Genomic DNA, 18,356 nt, shown 5'->3' with positions numbered 1-18,356 from the left:
TGCCTTAATATTTGTTTTCTAAAATAGAATAATCTCCTCTTTAATTTCACTTGGGGCTCCTTTTACAAAGGTGCGCTAGCGTTTTTAGCTCACGCACCGGATTAGCGCGTGCTAGCTGAAAAACTACTGCTTGCTTAAAAGGAAGCGGTAGCAGCTAGCGCACGTGGCAATTTAGCGCACCTTTGTAAAAGGAGCCCTTGGATTTTCTGATTCTCGGTTTGATTGAGGTCTAATAAAGATTTATATATTTACTTATTTTTTTGTAAATTTCCTGTTTGTGTAATTCTTTCTGTATTTCCTAAACAAGTATGTTCTTGGTTATAATTTCTAAATATTAATTTTAAAAAAACCAAAAAAACTATAAAGTGCTCCAATCAGCTCATTCTTGAAAACAAAGAAAGCACATGACAAAAATATATAGATTGCATACATACCGTATTTGCCGGCGTATAAGACGACTGGGCGTATAAGACGACCCCCCAACTTTTACAGTTAAAATATAGAGTTTGTTATATACTCGCCGTATAAGACTACCCCTTCTTCCACACACCTTCTGCACAACAAATAAAACTTAAAAGAACATCAGAATTTATTTCAACAATTTTAATTAATTCACTAAAGCAATAGAATTCTTTTCCTACCTTTGTTGCCTGGTTTCTGCTTTCCTCATGTTCTCATTCAATTCCTTCCATCCACTATCTCTCTTCCTTCTGCATCTTCCATTTGCTCTGTTACTGTGCCTCTCCCTTTCTTCCCCCTTCCAAATTGGTCTGGCACCCATCTTCTTCTCTCTGCTCCCCCCATAGTCTGGCATCTGTCTTCTTCCCTGCCAGCGTCTTCTCCCTACTCTCTCTTCCTCATTTCCTTTGTGTCCTTCTCCCCCCCCCACCCTTCCCATGGCCTTTCAGCGTCCTTCTCCACCCCTTTGTATTCCCCCATGTGCTTTCAGCCTCCTTCTCCCTCCTCTGTCTTCAAGTGCTTTCAGAGTCCTTCCCCCCCCCTCCTATCTTCACCATGGCCTTTCAGCGTCCTTCTCTCCCCCTCCTTCTCTACCGCCCCGGGTGCAGCACAGCCGGCCAGGTTCCCTTACTTTTGTGGCACTTCCCCGACCGACCGACAACAGCCCCGGTCCGACAAACCTCCCTGCCCTTAACCGCGAATCTAAATTACCTTCTTACAGCTGCTGTAAGAAGGTAATTTAGATTCGCGGCTACAGGGCAGGGAGGATTGTCGGACCCGGGCTGTTATCGGTCGGTCGGGGAAGTGCCACAAAAGTAAGGGAACCTGGCCGGCTGTGCTGCAACCGGGGCAGGGAGGGGCGGGCCGCCCCTCTCCCTTGGTAGCCACTCGAACCGCGAGGCTACTCTCCTTCTCCTTATCTGCCCTGCCTGCAGCACAGAGCCGAACGGAAGTCTTCCCGACGTCAGCGCTGACGTCGGAGGGAGGGAGGGCTTTGTTTAAGCTTTGTTTAAGCCCTCCCTCCCCTCCGACGTCAGCGCTGACGTCGGGAAGACTTCCGTTCGGCTCTGTGCTGCAAGCAGAGAAGGTAGGGAGAAGAAGAGCCGCGTACATCCAGAAGACTGAGCATCCAGCCCCGCAGGAGCCCCGCGACCCTCGGAGGCGTCCCCATGGGATCCCCGCGACCCTAGGGGGCGTCCCCACGGGATCCCCGCGACCCTAGGGGCGTCCCCGTGCAGCTCTCTAAACAGTACCCAGCGTATAAGACGACCCCCGACTTTGGGGAGGATTTTAAGGTACTGAAAAGTCGTCTTATACGCCGGCATATACGGTAACTTCATTTGCAAAAGCTTAAAAACAAACAAAAAAAAACAGATACAGACCTTAGCATGGCTTTTACTTCATTGTAAATGGAGGTTTGCAGCTGCACAATGGTGACCTCATTGTGAGATCATCAAGGTGCACCTGCAAGGTAGAATGCCTCAATTAAAATATATTCTGGGGAGCTGAACATATGACCTCTGGAAGAGGAGCACAGGGCTTTTACTTATTGAGCTATAGCAGCTTCTAGGCAGGTGTCTCTTGACTGCCCTGTGATATGATAGCTTAGAGATCTGTGAGAGACATCTGCCTGGAAACTGCTATAGCTTAATAAGTAAAAGCCCTGTGCTCCTCTTCCAGAGGTCATAAGTTCAAATCCCAACCAGCTCCCTAGCACATATTTTAATTGTGGCATTCTACCTTGTAGGTGCACCTTAATGATCTCACAATGAGGTCACCAATGTGCAGCTGTAAACCTCCATTTGCTATGTAGTAAAAGCCATGCTAAGGTTTGTATCTGTTTTTTTCTGTTTTTAAGCTTTTGCAAATAAAGTTATGTATGCAGTCTATATATTTTTGTCATGTGCTTTCTTTGCTTTCAAGAATGAGCTGATTGGAGCACAGTTTAGTCAGAAAAATAGGGTAGCTTTTATAGCAAGAAAACTAAAGCTATGTTTTTCATGTGCTGTGCTTCAGCTAATGGATCTTTTCCTCTAATTAGCAAATAACATTGCTGTTTGTCCATAAAAATAGGTTTTGCATGCAGTATATCTGTTTTGATGTTCCCTGTTTATGTAGTGCCTTATTAAATGTATTTTGAACTTCATAAAGCAAAAATAAAAATCCAGAGAACTATTTAGCAGATCGCATTAAGGACATCCGAAATATGCCTAAGTTCCGGAAAAACATCCAAAGAGTGCCTAAGTTCTGTCCATAGAACTCAGGTCTATCTGAAGCCTAAACTGTGCTCAAAAGTAGACTTCCTTACAATGCCTATAAGATCCAGTTTTACAATTGCTATGCAGCTTGCAAGCTCTCTCTGTAGCACACTGGTTAAACCTATACCTTTCTATCCTAATGTTGCTGGTTCGATCTCAGTCACTCTGTTTGATGGAAAAGAAATAAACAAAAGCATTAAACAGATCCAACTCCTAGTATTACAATTATAATGAAAAACAGCACAAAATCGCCATTCTAATAACATCTACTATAATAAAATGCTAAGTGCGCATGTGCACTCTTACCGCCATGCTCCCTGATCCCTGATCTGTAGTTCTGTGGTCGGCAGAGTGCGCATGCGCGCTAAGGTGCATGAAAGGCGCTGCAGAGCGGCAGCTGCCGGGAGGAGGGCTTTGCGGAGCGGCGTTGGCTGCCAGGAGGAGGGCTTCGAGCCGCTGAGGGTTGGGCGCTGCTCCCGTGAGGATCACGGCCGGCTGTACCAAACTTCGCAGGCCGCATCCCACCTCAGTAGAACATTTCCTCTGACATACGTGATCGCATCAGAGGGAACGTACTTCCGAGGGGCAGAGCGGCCTACGAGGTTCACAAAACCGGCAGCGATGCTCACAACGCTGCAAACTGGACTGGGGAAACAGGTAAGGGGTGCTGCTGGAGCAGGGAAGATGGACAGTGGGAGCAGGGAAGAGTTCCTACTGGACCGGGGAAGCGGGGAAGAGGGACAGTGGGAGCAGGGAAGAGGTGCTACTGGACCGGGGGAGCAGGTAAGAGGGACAGGGGGAGCAGGGAAGAGGTGCTACTGGACCGGGGGAGCAGGGAAGAGGGACATGGGGAGCAGGGAAAAGGTGCTACTGGGCTGGGGGAGCAATGAAGAGTGACAGGGGGAGCAGGGAAGAGGGACAGGGATCATGGAAGAGGTGCTACTGGATGGGGGAGCAGGGAAGAGGTGCTACTGGATCGGGGGAGCAGGGAAGAGGGACAGGGGGAGCAGGGAAGAGGTGCTACTGGGCCGGGGGAGCAATGAAGAGGGACAGTGGGAGCAGGGAAGAGGTGCTACTGGGCCAGGGGAGCAATGAAGAGGGACAGGGGGAGCAGGGAAGAAGTGCTGCTGGACAGAGAAGTGGAGTGGGGAGGGAAATGCTGCTGGTGAGAAAAGGGGGCTCGGGTTGAAAGGGAACAGATGGGAAAAGGGGGCTGGGGGGGCAAAAATGGGTTTGGAGCTGGGGCTGAAAATAGGGGACATGTGAGGGAAGGAGGCTTTACTAGCACCCGTTAATGTAATGGGCTTAAACACTAGTAATAAAATATAACATTAAGGACATTGTTTGGACGTCTAAATCTTACCTAAAACCTGATTCTCTAAAGGATGCCTAAAAAGTGCTGAACTCTTCTGAGTGCGATTCTGCAAAGGACGCCTAATTTAGACACCTAAACGGTGCCTAACTTTAGATGCATTTTTCAGAATCAGGGCCTGAATGTCTACTATTAAATCTCTGTCCACTTCTTCCATCTGTGAAGAAGGCCTGTATAGCACAGCAATGTAAATATATTTACCATTTCCTCTTTCCAAATTGATCCACAGTGCCTCTTCCTTGCCCTGCAGATTCTGCAATTGTGTGGCTTTAATGTGCTCTTTAACATATAATGCTACTCCCCCCCTCCTTTTCTTCCTACCCTGTCTTTCTTGAACAGATTTTAGCTTGGTATAACTACATCCCAGTCATGGGTCTCTGTGAACCACATCTCTGTGATCACCACTATATCCAACTCATCTTGCTATTATTGACTGATTCATGTGCAGTAATAAACTTGGTTTATCCAGTTCATCCACTCCACATTTTGGTTTTTGTTTTAGGGTTTCTCCTTCCTTTCCAGTGTAGTTTTGAGTTTCTTTGGTCATTTTTGAATTTCTCTTACTAGTTGGGCCATTTGGGTCTTTGCTTGACATTCTTGATATACATTACAGCTTCACCCTCAATTCCATGTCCACGTTATCTATCTTAATCATTTTTTGCACTTATTTCACTTCATTTATTTTGATCAATTTCTTACTCTTATTTCACTCACACTTTTACTTTCCCTCATCCCGCCTCACATTCTTTTTCCCTGTATATTCCCACATACGCTTTTTATCAACTATCTTTTTGGCATTCTTTAAGGTCTCCTGGAGAAGGCAGATCCAGCTGAAACACAGTAGGTCCTTTCCGTCTTTTGGTTCCACTTATTTGCCTGATTTTGCTTTTCTTGGGCTAAATTGGACAATATATTTGAATAGCTACAATAAATTTGTCTTGTTTTTTATCTAGATTAAGGATCGAGTTTTTCCCACTGTGTTGTGTGAAAAGAGCAAGCCAGACTAATATATATTTCCATACAGACTACTTGCTAACTTAATAGCAGAGTGTCTCACTTTGGTTACATATGCAGAACACAGATCAGTGCTCACCAATTACAAAATAAAGGACAACAATTAGAAATGGATACCCAAAAAGTCATAATCTCTGAGGCAGTGTAACTCAAAATAAATTGAAATATACTTCTTCCCTTATTGCGAACAATTTAAACATGCAAGAAATGCATATTCCCAAAGCTAGCATTTTCCATATAGTAAAAACAGAACATATTTTTATTACTGTTTTATGGCCCTGATCTCTTTCAACACCTTTCTGTTTATCTTCTAATCTAATAATCTAATCTACTCTAATACAATGTTTTTATTCCTCAAAAATCTTTTAAGTTCTGTGTGAATCACATAAATTCTATCTTCTATCTTCCTTCCTTACATCTGTATGACATTGATATGTTTTCTCCATTTCTGTTTCCTGTGTCTTTCTATCTATTCATAGTTAATTTCACCTCTCCTTTCCCCCTCTCTCCACCCTCCAGACCTTTAGTTCACCTCTTGCCTATGTACTAATTTTCCATCTTCTACTTTATCATCCCCAATTAATCCATTCCCTCCTGTCTCTCATTATCCAGCTTTCTGTTCCTTTTCTGTCTTTCATTCAATCCCTGGATCTCCCTTTCCAGTTCTCGGTACTAAACCCATTCCCTAGCTCTCATCTATCTTTAATCTGCCTCTCACCTCTTCACCAACCCAAACTCTTTCCTGTCTCATATTCCTCAAGTACTTTCTTCTGTCTCTTATCCCTCCTCCCCAACACTTAGTTTCCATACCTTTTTTATTATTACCACATCAACTGCTCTATTTCCATCTTCTCTTGCCCATTTATAGAGCCACCCTTTCTCTTGTTCTCTCATTTCTTTCCCAACATCTTCATTTCATTCGTTTTTATGCCATCACTACACCTCCTTCCTACCTACCCCCACCCCACCCTTCCCCATCTTACCTTACCTCACCCTTCTATATACCTTACCTCAAATACCCAGGCCCATTTAACACACATTTACGCATATACCCTTCCAGTAGTTTCGCCTTCACTTCCACCCAGTCCCAGCATCCTGCTTTTTTTTTTTTTTTTTTTGAGGATAATCTTAGCCATATTCAGACTACTTTTCCTGGTCAAAGAGATTTACAAATAAAACTTAAATACATACATGCGCATACAGAGGATTGGAAGAAATTCAATTAGACATGTTCTTCTAGCTTTTATGAATCCATATGTTTGTGTAAGGAATTATATAGTATCTTAAGGAAGAGCTTCTATCTTTTAAAATCTCTTGGTTTGGTCATCAGATCGGTGTCTCACATTTTCATACTTGGTACTGGTTCACTATTATATCTTAGAAGGTATATCTTATATATTTTTTATATTTTAGATATTATTTAAGGTAGCAGAAATTGGGTGCTAACAAAAAAAAAAAAAAAAGAACCTTTGTAGGCATGAGTAATAGTATCTAAATATTTATCTTGCTTTTTTAATAGTAGAACATGTCATTTAACACATGTACTGGATTTTACTAAGCAGAGTAAGAGCATTTTACTGCGAGCTGGTGAGTTAAATGTTCCGATGCTTATAGGAATTCAATAAACGTCAGAGAATTTACCTCACTAGCCCTGCGATAAAATGCTGTTACGCTGCTTAGTAAAAGGAGCCCATGGTTTGTTTTAGAATATATTTGACTGAAAGACCTTTGCTGTTATCGTCTTGAGAGCTTGCAAAAAATATTTTAATCTTTTGTATCATTTTCATTCTATTTAACTTATAACTAACTGTGAAAATTCAGGGTCATAAACTAGTGCTTTATTTTTTTGTTCTCCAGAATGACCGAGTCCTCCAGGGGTTCTCTGACAAAGGAGAATTTACATGCCCTCTCTGCAGGCAGTTTGCTAACAGTGTCCTCCCCTGTTATCCGGGAAACAATGTGGAAAAAAGTCTTTGGCAGTATCATAATACAAAGAGCCTGCAAGATCTTGTAAAAGAGGTGGATGAGCTTCAGGAGCAGCTGGGAATTTTCCCCGTAAGCATCAGTGTAAGGCAGAAAAATATGTTTACTCTCTACATTTTATTTTTTTTATCCCATAATTTTGCTTTACCAATAGCTTTGAAAAACACATTTATCCTAATTATAAGCATCAAAATTGATGCTTATCTTTTGCATAAAGTGTGAAGAACATGATGGTTAGCCTGATTTTTTTTTTTTGTGTGTGTGTGTGTTTTTCCAGTCTATTTTGTTGTACTAGCAGTATCTATAAAAATTCCTGAAAGGTAATGAGAGCAATTCTATAAACTAGTACCTAGAGGTATCACTACATAAATGCATCAAAGGCATTATCAAATTAACAGGTATTTATATACACCAGATGCTATTCTATAAGATGGTACATAACTGCAAGGGAGCATACATGTGGGTAGAGCATGGACAGGCCATGGGCATGTCTCCCAGTCAGGCACAAAAGGCCGTATTTTTGGAGAATCACGCTTTATCCCAGGACAAGCAGGCAGCATATTCTTGACTGATGGGTGACGGCACCGACGGAGCCCCGGTACGGACACTTTTAGAGTGATTGCACTCTAAGAACTTGGAAAGTTCTAGAGGCCGCACCGCGCATGCGCGAGTGCCTTCCCGCCCGACACAGGCGCGCGGTCCCCAGTTTCTTAGTTTCCGCGGAGCTAAGAAGACGCGTTTTTCAACGGCCGTTGAAAATTTTTCTCCACGCCTTCCCGCTCGCGAAAACCCCTTTGGCTCTATTGCCTCTTTTCTTTTCTTTTATTTTTGTAAAAAAAAAACTTTGTATTTTTTCTTCATTTTTGGTTTTTCCCCGGCGGGGCCTTCTGCCACCATCGAGGCCTCGGCCTTCGATTTGGCGGAAGCCGTTTTTCCTTTCATGCCCCCTCAGCCAGGGTTCAAAAAGTGCCAGCGGTGTGCACGGTCTATCTCCCTTACGGACCCGCACAACTGGTGTCTACAGTGCCTGGGTCCGGAGCATCAGGCGTCCACCTGCACCCGCTGTGCCACATTGAAAAAACGTACTTTAAAGAATCGTGAAATTCAACAACGATTACTTTTCGGTACCGAGATGTCCGATCCCGCGACATCGACACCGGTATCGGCTCCGGTACAGTCGCCACCTACATCATCGACACCGCGTGACACTGCGCCGGCGTCGCAACACCCAGGTAAGCCGGCTAAGAAGCCTTCCCCGCTGGAGCGTCCTCCGGTCTCGATTGCAGCGAGTCCAGTCCTGCCGACCGTGAGGCGCCAGCGGAAGCGCTCCGCCCCTATTGAGGTGAGTCCCTCGACATCGGGCTCCTCATCTCCGGGGTGTAGAGTGGCACCGCAGGTACTGCAAAAGAAAAAGGCGGTACCGGTGCCTTCATTAGATGATCGCATAGCGGCCATCCTCCAAGTGCAGCTTAAGGAGCAATTACAACAACTCCTTCCAGCTATCTTGGCTCCAAATCTCCCGGTGCCGGTCCGTACTGAGCCACTGGTACCGGCAGTGGAACAGCCTGTATTGTCTGCATCTACTGTTTCGGTACCGGTACACTCGGCCTCATCGATATCGATGCCACTCCTCGCACCGGAGCCGACATCCCACCACCAGTCGGTACAAACTTCGGCATCAGTGACTTCTCCCGGTACCGCATCGATGAGGTCGGGTAAGTCACTGCGCAAGTCCTGACACTTGGAACCATCCACCCCTGAGTCTCGGGACCGTAGTTCCCATATTAGGGACCCTGATCTGTGGGGTGATTCCGAAGAACCTTTTCTATCAGAGGGTGAGTGTTCTTCGGACGGGGATGATCCTGTTGTTCCTGACCCATCCTCCAAGCATGACTCTTTGTCTTTTTCTTCCTTTTTAAAAGACATGTGTGAGTCTCTTTCCATTCCTTTGGAGGCTGAGTCTAAAAAGTCTAAAGCCTTTCTTGATGCCCTTGACTTTGACCAGCCTCCAAAGGAATTTTTGAAACTCCCTCTTCATGACATCCTGAGGGAAACATTTTACAAAAATCTAGAGACTCCTCTTACTGTTCCGGGAGCGCCCCGCAAATTGGACTCTCTATACAAAGTCATCCCTATTCCAGGGTTTGACAAACCCCAGCTTCCACATGAGTCCCTTCTTGTGGAATCTACACTTAAAAAGTCATCAGGAGCTAGTGTTTATGCTTCTGTCCCTCCTGGCAGAGAAGGTAAAGCCATGGATAAATTTGGTAAGCGTCTTTACCAGAATGCAATGCTCGCCAATAGATCTGGCAACTATGCTTTTCATTTTTCATTCTATTTAAAGCATCTCCTTACCACCATGGCTTCTTTTGAGCAGTACCTTCCTGAGCGAAAGCGACTGGCGTTTCGCCAATGTTCTTCTTCACTTTTCCAGCTGAGAAAATTTATGGTAAGATCTATTTACGATACTTTTGAACTTACCTCTAGAGCAACAGCTATGTCTGTGGCCATGCGCCGCCTTGCCTGGCTGAGGGTATCTGAGCTTGATGTCAACCATCAAGACCGGTTGGCTAATGCACCGTGCTTAGGGGATGAGCTGTTTGGAGAGTCTATGGACTCAACTACCCAAAAGCTCTCCGCCCATGAAACACGCTGGGATACTCTCCTCAAGACAAAAAAGAAACCGCCACCGGCACGGCCTTTCAGACAACAATCGGCCTACCAACGCCGTTATGTAGCTCGTCCTCTGCAGTCAGCTCCACAACAACCTAGAAGGCAGCGTCAGCAGCAACGGCAGACACCTAGATCACAACAGCAACAGCCTGCCAAGCCGCCTCCTCAACAGAAATCCACGCAGCCCTTTTGACTTACTTCTCCAGGGCATAGCCAGCGTCCAACCATCTTCCCTGCAACCTCAACCTATAGGGGGTCGTCTTTCCTTTTTCCTCAGCCGGTGGGAAGTTATCACTTCGGACCAATGGGTCCTCAACATCATCCACCACGGCTACTCTCTCAACTTTCAGAACCTCCCGGTCCCAAATCTACCAAAAGAGTCTGCTTTGAACTCTCCTCAGTCTTCCCTCCTTCTTCCGGAGGTTCAATCCCTCCTCCTTCTGAACGCTATAGAGGAAGTTCCTCCAGATCAAAAGGGGCAGGGATTCTACTCCCGTTACTTTCTGGTCCCCAAAAAGACAGGAGACCTCAGACCGATTCTAGATCTTCGCGATCTCAACAAATGCTTGGTCAAAGAGAAATTCAAAATGCTATCTTTAGCCAGCTTTATCCTCTCAATCAAAACGAATGGCTATGCTCCCTTGATCTCAAAGAGGCATACACTCACATACCGGTCAATCTGACCTCCAGACAGTATCTCCGCTTCATGATCAACCATTGTCATTACCAATACAAGGTACTACCCTTCGGTCTTGCCTCCTCTCCAAGAGTATTCACCAAGTGTCTGATTGTGGTAGCTGCCTTTCTACGCTCTCACCACCTTCAAGTCTTTCCTTACTTGGACGATTGGTTAATCAAGGTCGATTCATCTCAGTCAGTGCTCCTGGCCACCAACCAAACCATCCTGTTTCTACAACTTCTGGGGTTCGAGATCAATCTTCCCAAATCTCATCTCATCCCCACTCAGAGACTTCAATTCATTGGAGCAGTGCTGGACACAGTCCTCATGAGAGCATTTCTACCGGCCAACCGTCTTCAGACTATCCAATTTCTCTGTCAGCAGATACTTCTTCAGAGTTCCATCTCTGCCAAACAGATGATGATACTCTTGGGTCACATGGCCTCCACAGTTCATGTCACACCCCTCTCACGTCTTCACCTGCGCACTCCTCAATGGACCCTTGCTACCCAGTGGTCCCAAGCGACAGATCTTTGCTCACGACACATATCTGTGACATCATCTCTTTGTCAGTCTCTTCAATGGTGGTTGATATCCTCAAATCTCTCCAGAGGTCTTCTGCTCCATCTACCTCCTCATCAACTAGTCATCACCACCGACGCATCCCCTTATGCCTGGGGAGCTCATTTGAACGAGTTCCAAACTCAAGGCCTTTGGACAGCCCAGGAAAAGAAGCATCACATCAATTTCCTGGAACTCAGAGCGATGTTTTACGCACTCAAGGCCTTCCAACACCTTCTCTTTCCTCAAGTCCTCCTGCTGTGCACAGACAATCAGGTTGCGATGTACTACATCAACAAACAGGGTGGGACAGGCTCTCGCCTCTTGTGCCAGGAATCCCAGAAAATCTGGACTTGGGTCACAGCTCGCAGCCTATTCCTGAAGGCGATCTACATCCAAGGAGAGCAGAATTCATTAGCGGACAAGCTCAGCAGAATTCTCCAACCTCACGAATGGACTCTCGATCCTTCAACCCTACAGTCCATCTTCGATCAATGGGGCACTCCTCAAGTGAACCTCTTTGCAGCTCCTCACAATCACCAACTGCCTCAATTCTGCTCCAGAATCTATACTCCTCACCGTCTGGCAGCGGATGCATTTCTTCTGGATTGGTCCAATCTGTTCCTGTATGCTTTTCCTCCTCTGCCGCTCATGCTGCGGACCTTGTTCAAACTCAAGAAGGAACGAGCCACCATGATTCTGATTGCTCCACGATGGCCCAGACAACATTGGTTCTCCCTTCTTCTTCAACTCAGTTCCAGAGAGCCTTTGCTACTTCCTCTATTTCCTTCTCTGCTTTCGCAGCATCAGGAGACCCTCCTGCATCCCAACCTTCAGTCTCTACACCTGACAGCTTGGTATCTCTTGGGCTGACTTCAAACAACTCTCTTCTCTCTCAGCCCGTTCGTTCTATTCTGGATGCTTCCAGGAAACCAGCCACTCTCCAGTGTTAACATCGGAAGTGGACAAGGTTTTCTTCTTGGTGTCTCCTTCATCATCATAATCCTACGTCTCTTCCAGTGGAGACCTTGTTGGATTATCTGCTTTCTCTGTCTGACTCTGGCCTCAAATCTACCTCCATCAGAGTCCATCTCAGTGCTATTGCTGCTTTTCATGAGCCAGTCCATGGGAAACTCCTTACAGCTCATCCCCTGGTCTCCAGATTCATGCGAGGTCTTTTCAATGTTAAACCACCTCTTAAAGCACCTCCTGTGATCTGGGATCTTAATGTGGTTCTCTCCGCTTTGATGAAGCCCCCGTTTGAACCTTTGGCGACAGCCACTTTCAAGTTTCTCACTTGGAAGGTACTTTTCCTTATTGCTCTTACCTCTGCCAGGAGGGTCAGTGAGCTACATGCACTAGTTGCAGATCCACCTTTTACGGTCTTTCATCATGACAAGGTGGTTCTGCGTACACATCCAAAGTTTCTCCCTAAGGTTGTCTCTGAATTCCATCTCAACCAATCCATTGTTCTGCCTGTCTTCTTTCCGAAACCTCATTCTCATTCTGGGGAACAGGCTCTACATACTTTGGATTGTAAGCGGGCTTTAGCTTACTATTTGGATCGTACTAAGCCCCACAGATCATCGCCACAACTCTTTTTGTACTTTGATCCTAATAAATTGGGTCATCCTGTTTCTAAGCGTACGCTGTTGAATTGGTTGGCAGCGTGCATTTCTTTCTGCTCTGCTCAGTCCGGACTGACACTGGGAGGTTCCGTCACGGCCCATAGAGTTAGGGCTATGGCAGCATCTGTAGCTTTCCTCCGTTCTACGCCTATTGAGGAAATCTGCAAGGCTGCCACTTGGTCCTCAGTTCATACTTTTACATCACACTATTGTCTGGATACATTTTCCAGACGGGATGGTCACTTCGGCCAATCTGTTTTGCAAAATTTGTTTTCCTAATGGCCAACCTTCCCTCCATCCCTCTTTTTGTTAGCTTGGAGGTCACCCATCAGTCAAGAATATGCTGCCTGCTTGTCCTGGGATAAAGCACAGTTACTTACCGTAACAGGTGTTATCCAGGGACAGCAGGCAGATATTCTTGCGTCCCACCCACCTCCCTGGGTTGGCTTCTTAGCTGGCTTATCATAACTGGGGACCGCGCGCCTGTGTCGGGCGGGAAGGCACTCGCGCATGCGCGGTGCGGCCTCTAGAACTTTCCAAGTTCTTAGAGTGCAATCACTCTAAAAGTGTCCGTACCGGGGATCCGTCGGTGGCGTCACCCATCAGTCAAGAATATTTGCCTGCTGTCCCTGGATAACACCTGTTACGGTAAATAACTGTGCTTAGCGGAGCATAAGTCACATTCCACCCATAGAAATGCTCACTTAGGCATTAGGCGCCACTAAGCACCATGCAATGTGTGTCTAGGTGCCTATTGCCCAATTAAAAAAATTTTCCCCCAATTATTGAGGCTATTAAAGGTATTTTGCCAATTAAGTTAGGAGCCTAAAAGACACCATTTATAGAATCTGGCACTAAATGTCACTTTTTATCAGATATCAAAAATACTTAACAACTTGAATTTGGCTTCTTGTATCCATATAAGCTGGGAATATTATTTTGCAATGTTAGCTTTCACACTATTAATTTTGAGATATTTTAACAACAGTGTCAATTTCTTATAGTCTGAAACCAATTTAAGTAAAGAAATGGAGGCTGTGATGAAAGATATCAAAAATACCACAGAGAAGAAGTACATGGACTACAGCAAAACTCCTGGTTCCCCTGACAATGACTTTCTCTTCATGTATTCGGTAGCTAGGTGCGTATTTCTGAAGTATTTAGCTGTAGTTTATTTAGTTGTGATCTATCTGCTCGTATAAGTTCAGTCCTTTTTTTTTTTCTTTAATGGTTTTGCAAGATGCATATGAATTAACCATGGCTTGAATTGTTGTACAGAGTACAGACTCATTAAATAAACTGATTAAAGGAAAGGTTGAACTTTTCTCACAGTGCGACAAATATCTAAACTGATTCTCTGGAAGTATTTTCTAACATGTGAGCTTATACCATTGATATCATGTATTATCGCATAATTTCATCTCACTTTAGGGCTTTTTTTGTTGGCTTTTATCAATGATATCATGTATGTCAATCTTATAGTGTCATATCCTTTTGTATAATAATCCCTTCTCATTCTAAAATTATTTTTGGCTCTATTTGATAGTGATAGAAGAAGTTTCTTTGGAAAAAGGTTTCTCTAAACAAAAATGATTCCACCCTCCTCAAAAACAGGCATGCATTTCAGCATCTATGTCAATATTTAACAATCACAGATTCATGGTTGCCTGCCCACTTCATCATCCCTATACTTTTTCTTCTCTGTTCTAAAAGTGCGGTCAACACCATAACATGTCTATCATCACACACCAATTACTTGAGTACTTAAGAAGATGCGCCATCAACTGCTCTAAGAGTGTCAGGCCTTCCATTAGACCACAGCTCAAGAACTGTACAGGGTTAGATCATTGACCACATAAGAACAAACTATTGACCACACAGTTCCCACGATGTTGTGCTTGTTCCACCTTAAAATGAACATTCATATCTTACATTTAGAGCTCAATCAATCGCACACTTAGATTCTATGTCACCTGCTTCTTTATTTACATATTTTTCCTGTGGCGTCTCTTTTATTTCATTCATAATTTTCAAAATGAGACGATATCACTCAGGCACTGGCATGCGTAAGTACTCTTTTTACTCGCATATTGATGTTTTTTTTGCATATTATTTTTAAGGTATTCATAATATGTTTTTAGCTTATGGTTTTTGTGGGTTTTTTTAATTTTTAATGTATTTGTTTATTCAATTTTATCAATACAAACAAGAAATACACTACTTGTATTTCAGATTAACAGAAAATATTAAAAAGAAAATTTATAAACAAAATCCTCTATGGTTTTTGTGTTTAGCTTTTGTTTTTTATGCTAATGTTAACCCAACAAATTGAGTGCTTTTTGGCAAGTTTCTTCTAGCAAAGCTATCTTCTAACGAGTTTGTTGTTTTTGATGCCTGAATGTACAAGCATTTTCTGACACTCCTGTCATAGCAGTAAGCAGAAATTAGTCTGTAATCAACCAAATGCTGCACAAGCAAGGGTGGGGGGTGAGAAATGCTGCTGCTGCACAGGGAAGGGGGTAGGAATGCTGCACAGGCAAGGGGGGAGAAATGCTGCTGCTGCACAAGGAAGGGGGGGAGAAATGCTGCACAGGCAGGGGGAAATGCTGCTGCTGCACAGGGAAGGGGGAAGAAATGCTGCTGCTGCACAGGCAAGGAGGAGAGAAATGCTGCTGCTGCTGCTGCACAGGGAAGGGGGGGGAGAGAAATGCTGCTGCTGCAGCAGCATCCAATTGGGGAGAGAGAGGGAAGGAGGGAGAAAGAAGACAAGGGAGAGGAACCAGAGATGCCAAGTCCATGGGAGGGAGGGAAAGGAAGGGAGATACCAGACTATGGAGGGGGAGGAAGAGATGCCATTACATGGGGGGAGAGAAGGGAAGGAGATAGAGATACCAGACCATGGTGTGGAGTGGGAAGGAAGGAAAGGAGAAGAGAAAGAGAGAGATGCCAAAGCATAGGGGAGGGGTGGAGACAGAAAAATGGAGAGGGGGGTGAAGCTGAAATGAATCATGTGCAAAGGAGAGAAGAGACACAGGATATACAGTTTATTGAAGGGACATAGAAAGAAGGAAGATGCCATATGGAAGAGAGAGAGGGTGGACAATAGATGGAAGGGGCAGGGAGATTGTGGACAGTAGATGGAAGGGGTAGAGAGAGAGAGAGGGCAGAAGCTGGGTGGAAGGGGCAAAGAGAGGGCAGATGTTGCATGGAAGGGAGGACAAACGCTGTATAGAAAGAAGAGAGGAAAGAGAAGATGTTTAAAGCAGAAACTACAAAAGGTAGAAATATTTTTTTTTGTTGCTTAGAATCAAGTAGTACTGTAACTGTATTGATAACAGTTTATAAATAGGAAATGGAAATAAGGAAATTTTTTGGACTAAACCCCTTTCCTCAAGTCGGGACAGCATACCATAACAGCAGTATGCTGTACTGTTCTGAAGAAAGATTTGGCCTCTGAAAACTAATTTAAAAATGGATTAATCCAATAAAATGGTATTTTCTTATTTCTGTTTTTGTGGTGTTGTATTGTATGCAGAGTCTGGTTTCTTGGCAGTTCAGTTTAACTTTAGATCATAAGAATTGCCATCTCCGGATCAGACCCTGGGTCCATCAAGTCCAGTGATCCGCACATGCGGAGGCCCCGCCAGGTGTACCTTAGCATAGTTTTAGTCCCCATATCGCCGTATGCTTCTCAAGGGAGATGTGCATCTAATTTACCCTTACCCGTATCACTTTATGCCATTCGTAAGGAGATGTGCATCTAATTTACCCTTACCCGTATCACTCTATGCCACTCGTAAGGAGATGAAACCAATATTACAACCGTAAGAAGTTATCTTACTGTTGTGATTAACTTCAATCTATTTAGCTCAATATTATTCATAGGTCCTCAGCGGGCCACCACATACTCAAATCTTTTCATTGTATGTGGCTTTACGCTCCAAATCCTCATCGGACCATATATTCATTTTTGATTTTTTAAAATTTTTTAAGGTAAAGCTTATTCGAAATACATTCAAAATATATGCTAAGAATACTTAGCTTAGCGTGTTCGACGTTAGTCAGGAGGGAACAGATGTCGCCAACATGTTTCGCCCGGTCAATCCCCAGGGCTTTATCAAGGCTCCCTCTCACCACTCATTTAGCTCACTCCACCATTACGTCGGAACAATAATCCGCTAAGTATTCTTGTATATATGCTAAGTATTCTTAGCATATATTTTGAATGTATTTCGAATAAGCTTTACCTTAAAAAATTTAAAAAAATCAAAAATGAATATATGGTCCGATGAGGATTTGGAGCGTAAAGCCACATACAATGAAAAGATTTGAGTATGTGGTGGCCCGCTGAGGACCTATGAATAATATTGAGCTAAATAGATTGAAGTTAATCACAACAGTAAGATAACTTCTTACGGTTGTAATATTGGTTTCATGAATATATACTTCAAGCAAGATTTATATTAACGGTGCCTGGTAATACTCGTAAGGAGATGTGCATCTAGTTTATCCTTAAATCCTAGAACAGTGGATTCTGCAACTTTTGTCTACATATTTTTAGTTTGTGATTATTCCATATTGGGCGAGGGTGTATCTCTGTTCTGGGTGTATGAAAAGGACATAGCTTTCAGTTGGCATTGACTGTGCAGGATCAATTGACTGTGTGGGATCTGGCTTGTTTAGTTTTACAATGTATGTGTTGGTGTTCTAGTGCTCACTGCAGTGTTTAAGATGCTGCCTTTTCCTAGGTACACCCTTGTTGTGCGATATGTGGATTGTTACTAAAATCATATTTTTCGTATAGATGAGGGGGGAGGGGTAAAAATGTTGGGCCCCGGGTGTCACATATGCTAGGTACGCCACTGCACTGGATATTCCCTTTTGAACTGATAGCTCAGTGCAAGAAAAACAAACATAATAGTTAAGGACACACTCATTTGAATGACATTGTAATAGTATCAGTATGAAATCACTATTCTTTATAGCATATGGCAAGCTAGAAAAGTCTTAAGTAATTAGAGATGCAATCAGAGACCAAGTAAATGTGGCAGACAAATACAAAAATGGTCCCAAATGTATTGCACCAATAGCTTAATTAAAAAAAGTCTCCTAAGCACACCTTGGAGGTTCTCTGTAGAACAATACAGTTATTTAAAAGAGCATTATCAGTAAATCTGCGAGATTGAGATCTTACCTAACATAACCCTGTGTAGGAGTGAAGTTCTTTTCTTTCTTGGTATATGTGAAACAAATGTGTTTGGAGCTACTGCCCCTAGAGAAGTTATTTGTGTGTGCCATCTCTCAATCTCGCACAGTTTTGAAACCAGCAGAATGAAGATTCATTAGTTTGACTTTAAAAATAAAAGTAACTTACATGGTGAACCATAATTACTGAATAGCATCTGTGCTGTAAAATTGTATTTCTGTAGGTAGAATTATTTTTAAGATTTTAATTCTAGCAGAATACACATGCCTTCATATTGAAATGTCTAATTGGTTGATAGTTGTACTGCATATGGAGATTAGTGTCATAGGAAAAAGCATGTACTATCATTGTCTTTTGGTTTCTGGAAGTCATGGTTTGTGGTGACAGTCTGGGTAGTTTTATGAAATCGCCTAATATTGGTTGATCTTCTTTAGTTTTGTCTAGTACCTTTTTTGAACCCAGCTGTTACTTGCTAACAGTTGCCCATATTCTATAAATGGTGCCTTAAGTTAGGTGCTGATGA

At 43.7% G+C, this 18,356-nt stretch overlaps 1 protein-coding gene across 8 annotated transcripts in view; it reads left to right on the top strand.

Moving 5' to 3' along the window:
- UBR3 (ubiquitin protein ligase E3 component n-recognin 3) overlaps window positions 1-18,356 on the top strand; it is a 533,613-nt gene that overhangs the window by 414,900 nt on the left and 100,357 nt on the right. For 6 of the 8 annotated variants that reach the window (XM_033944451.1, XM_033944455.1, XM_033944453.1 and 3 more), the window contains 2 exons: window positions 6,961-7,170; window positions 13,632-13,768. In XM_033944451.1, coding sequence (XP_033800342.1) covers window positions 6,961-7,170; window positions 13,632-13,768 — 347 coding nt within the window. The remainder of the gene's footprint in view (window positions 1-6,960; window positions 7,171-13,631; window positions 13,769-18,356) is intronic. The other 2 variants (XM_033944452.1, XM_033944457.1) reach the window with 1 other exon arrangement.

This window comes from Geotrypetes seraphini, chromosome 5 (genome assembly GCF_902459505.1).
Source record: "Geotrypetes seraphini chromosome 5, aGeoSer1.1, whole genome shotgun sequence".
Taxonomy (NCBI): Eukaryota; Metazoa; Chordata; class Amphibia; order Gymnophiona; family Dermophiidae; genus Geotrypetes; species Geotrypetes seraphini.
The sequence above is the reverse complement of the archived record's forward strand: the minus strand, read 5'-3'. Positions and strand labels throughout refer to the sequence as shown.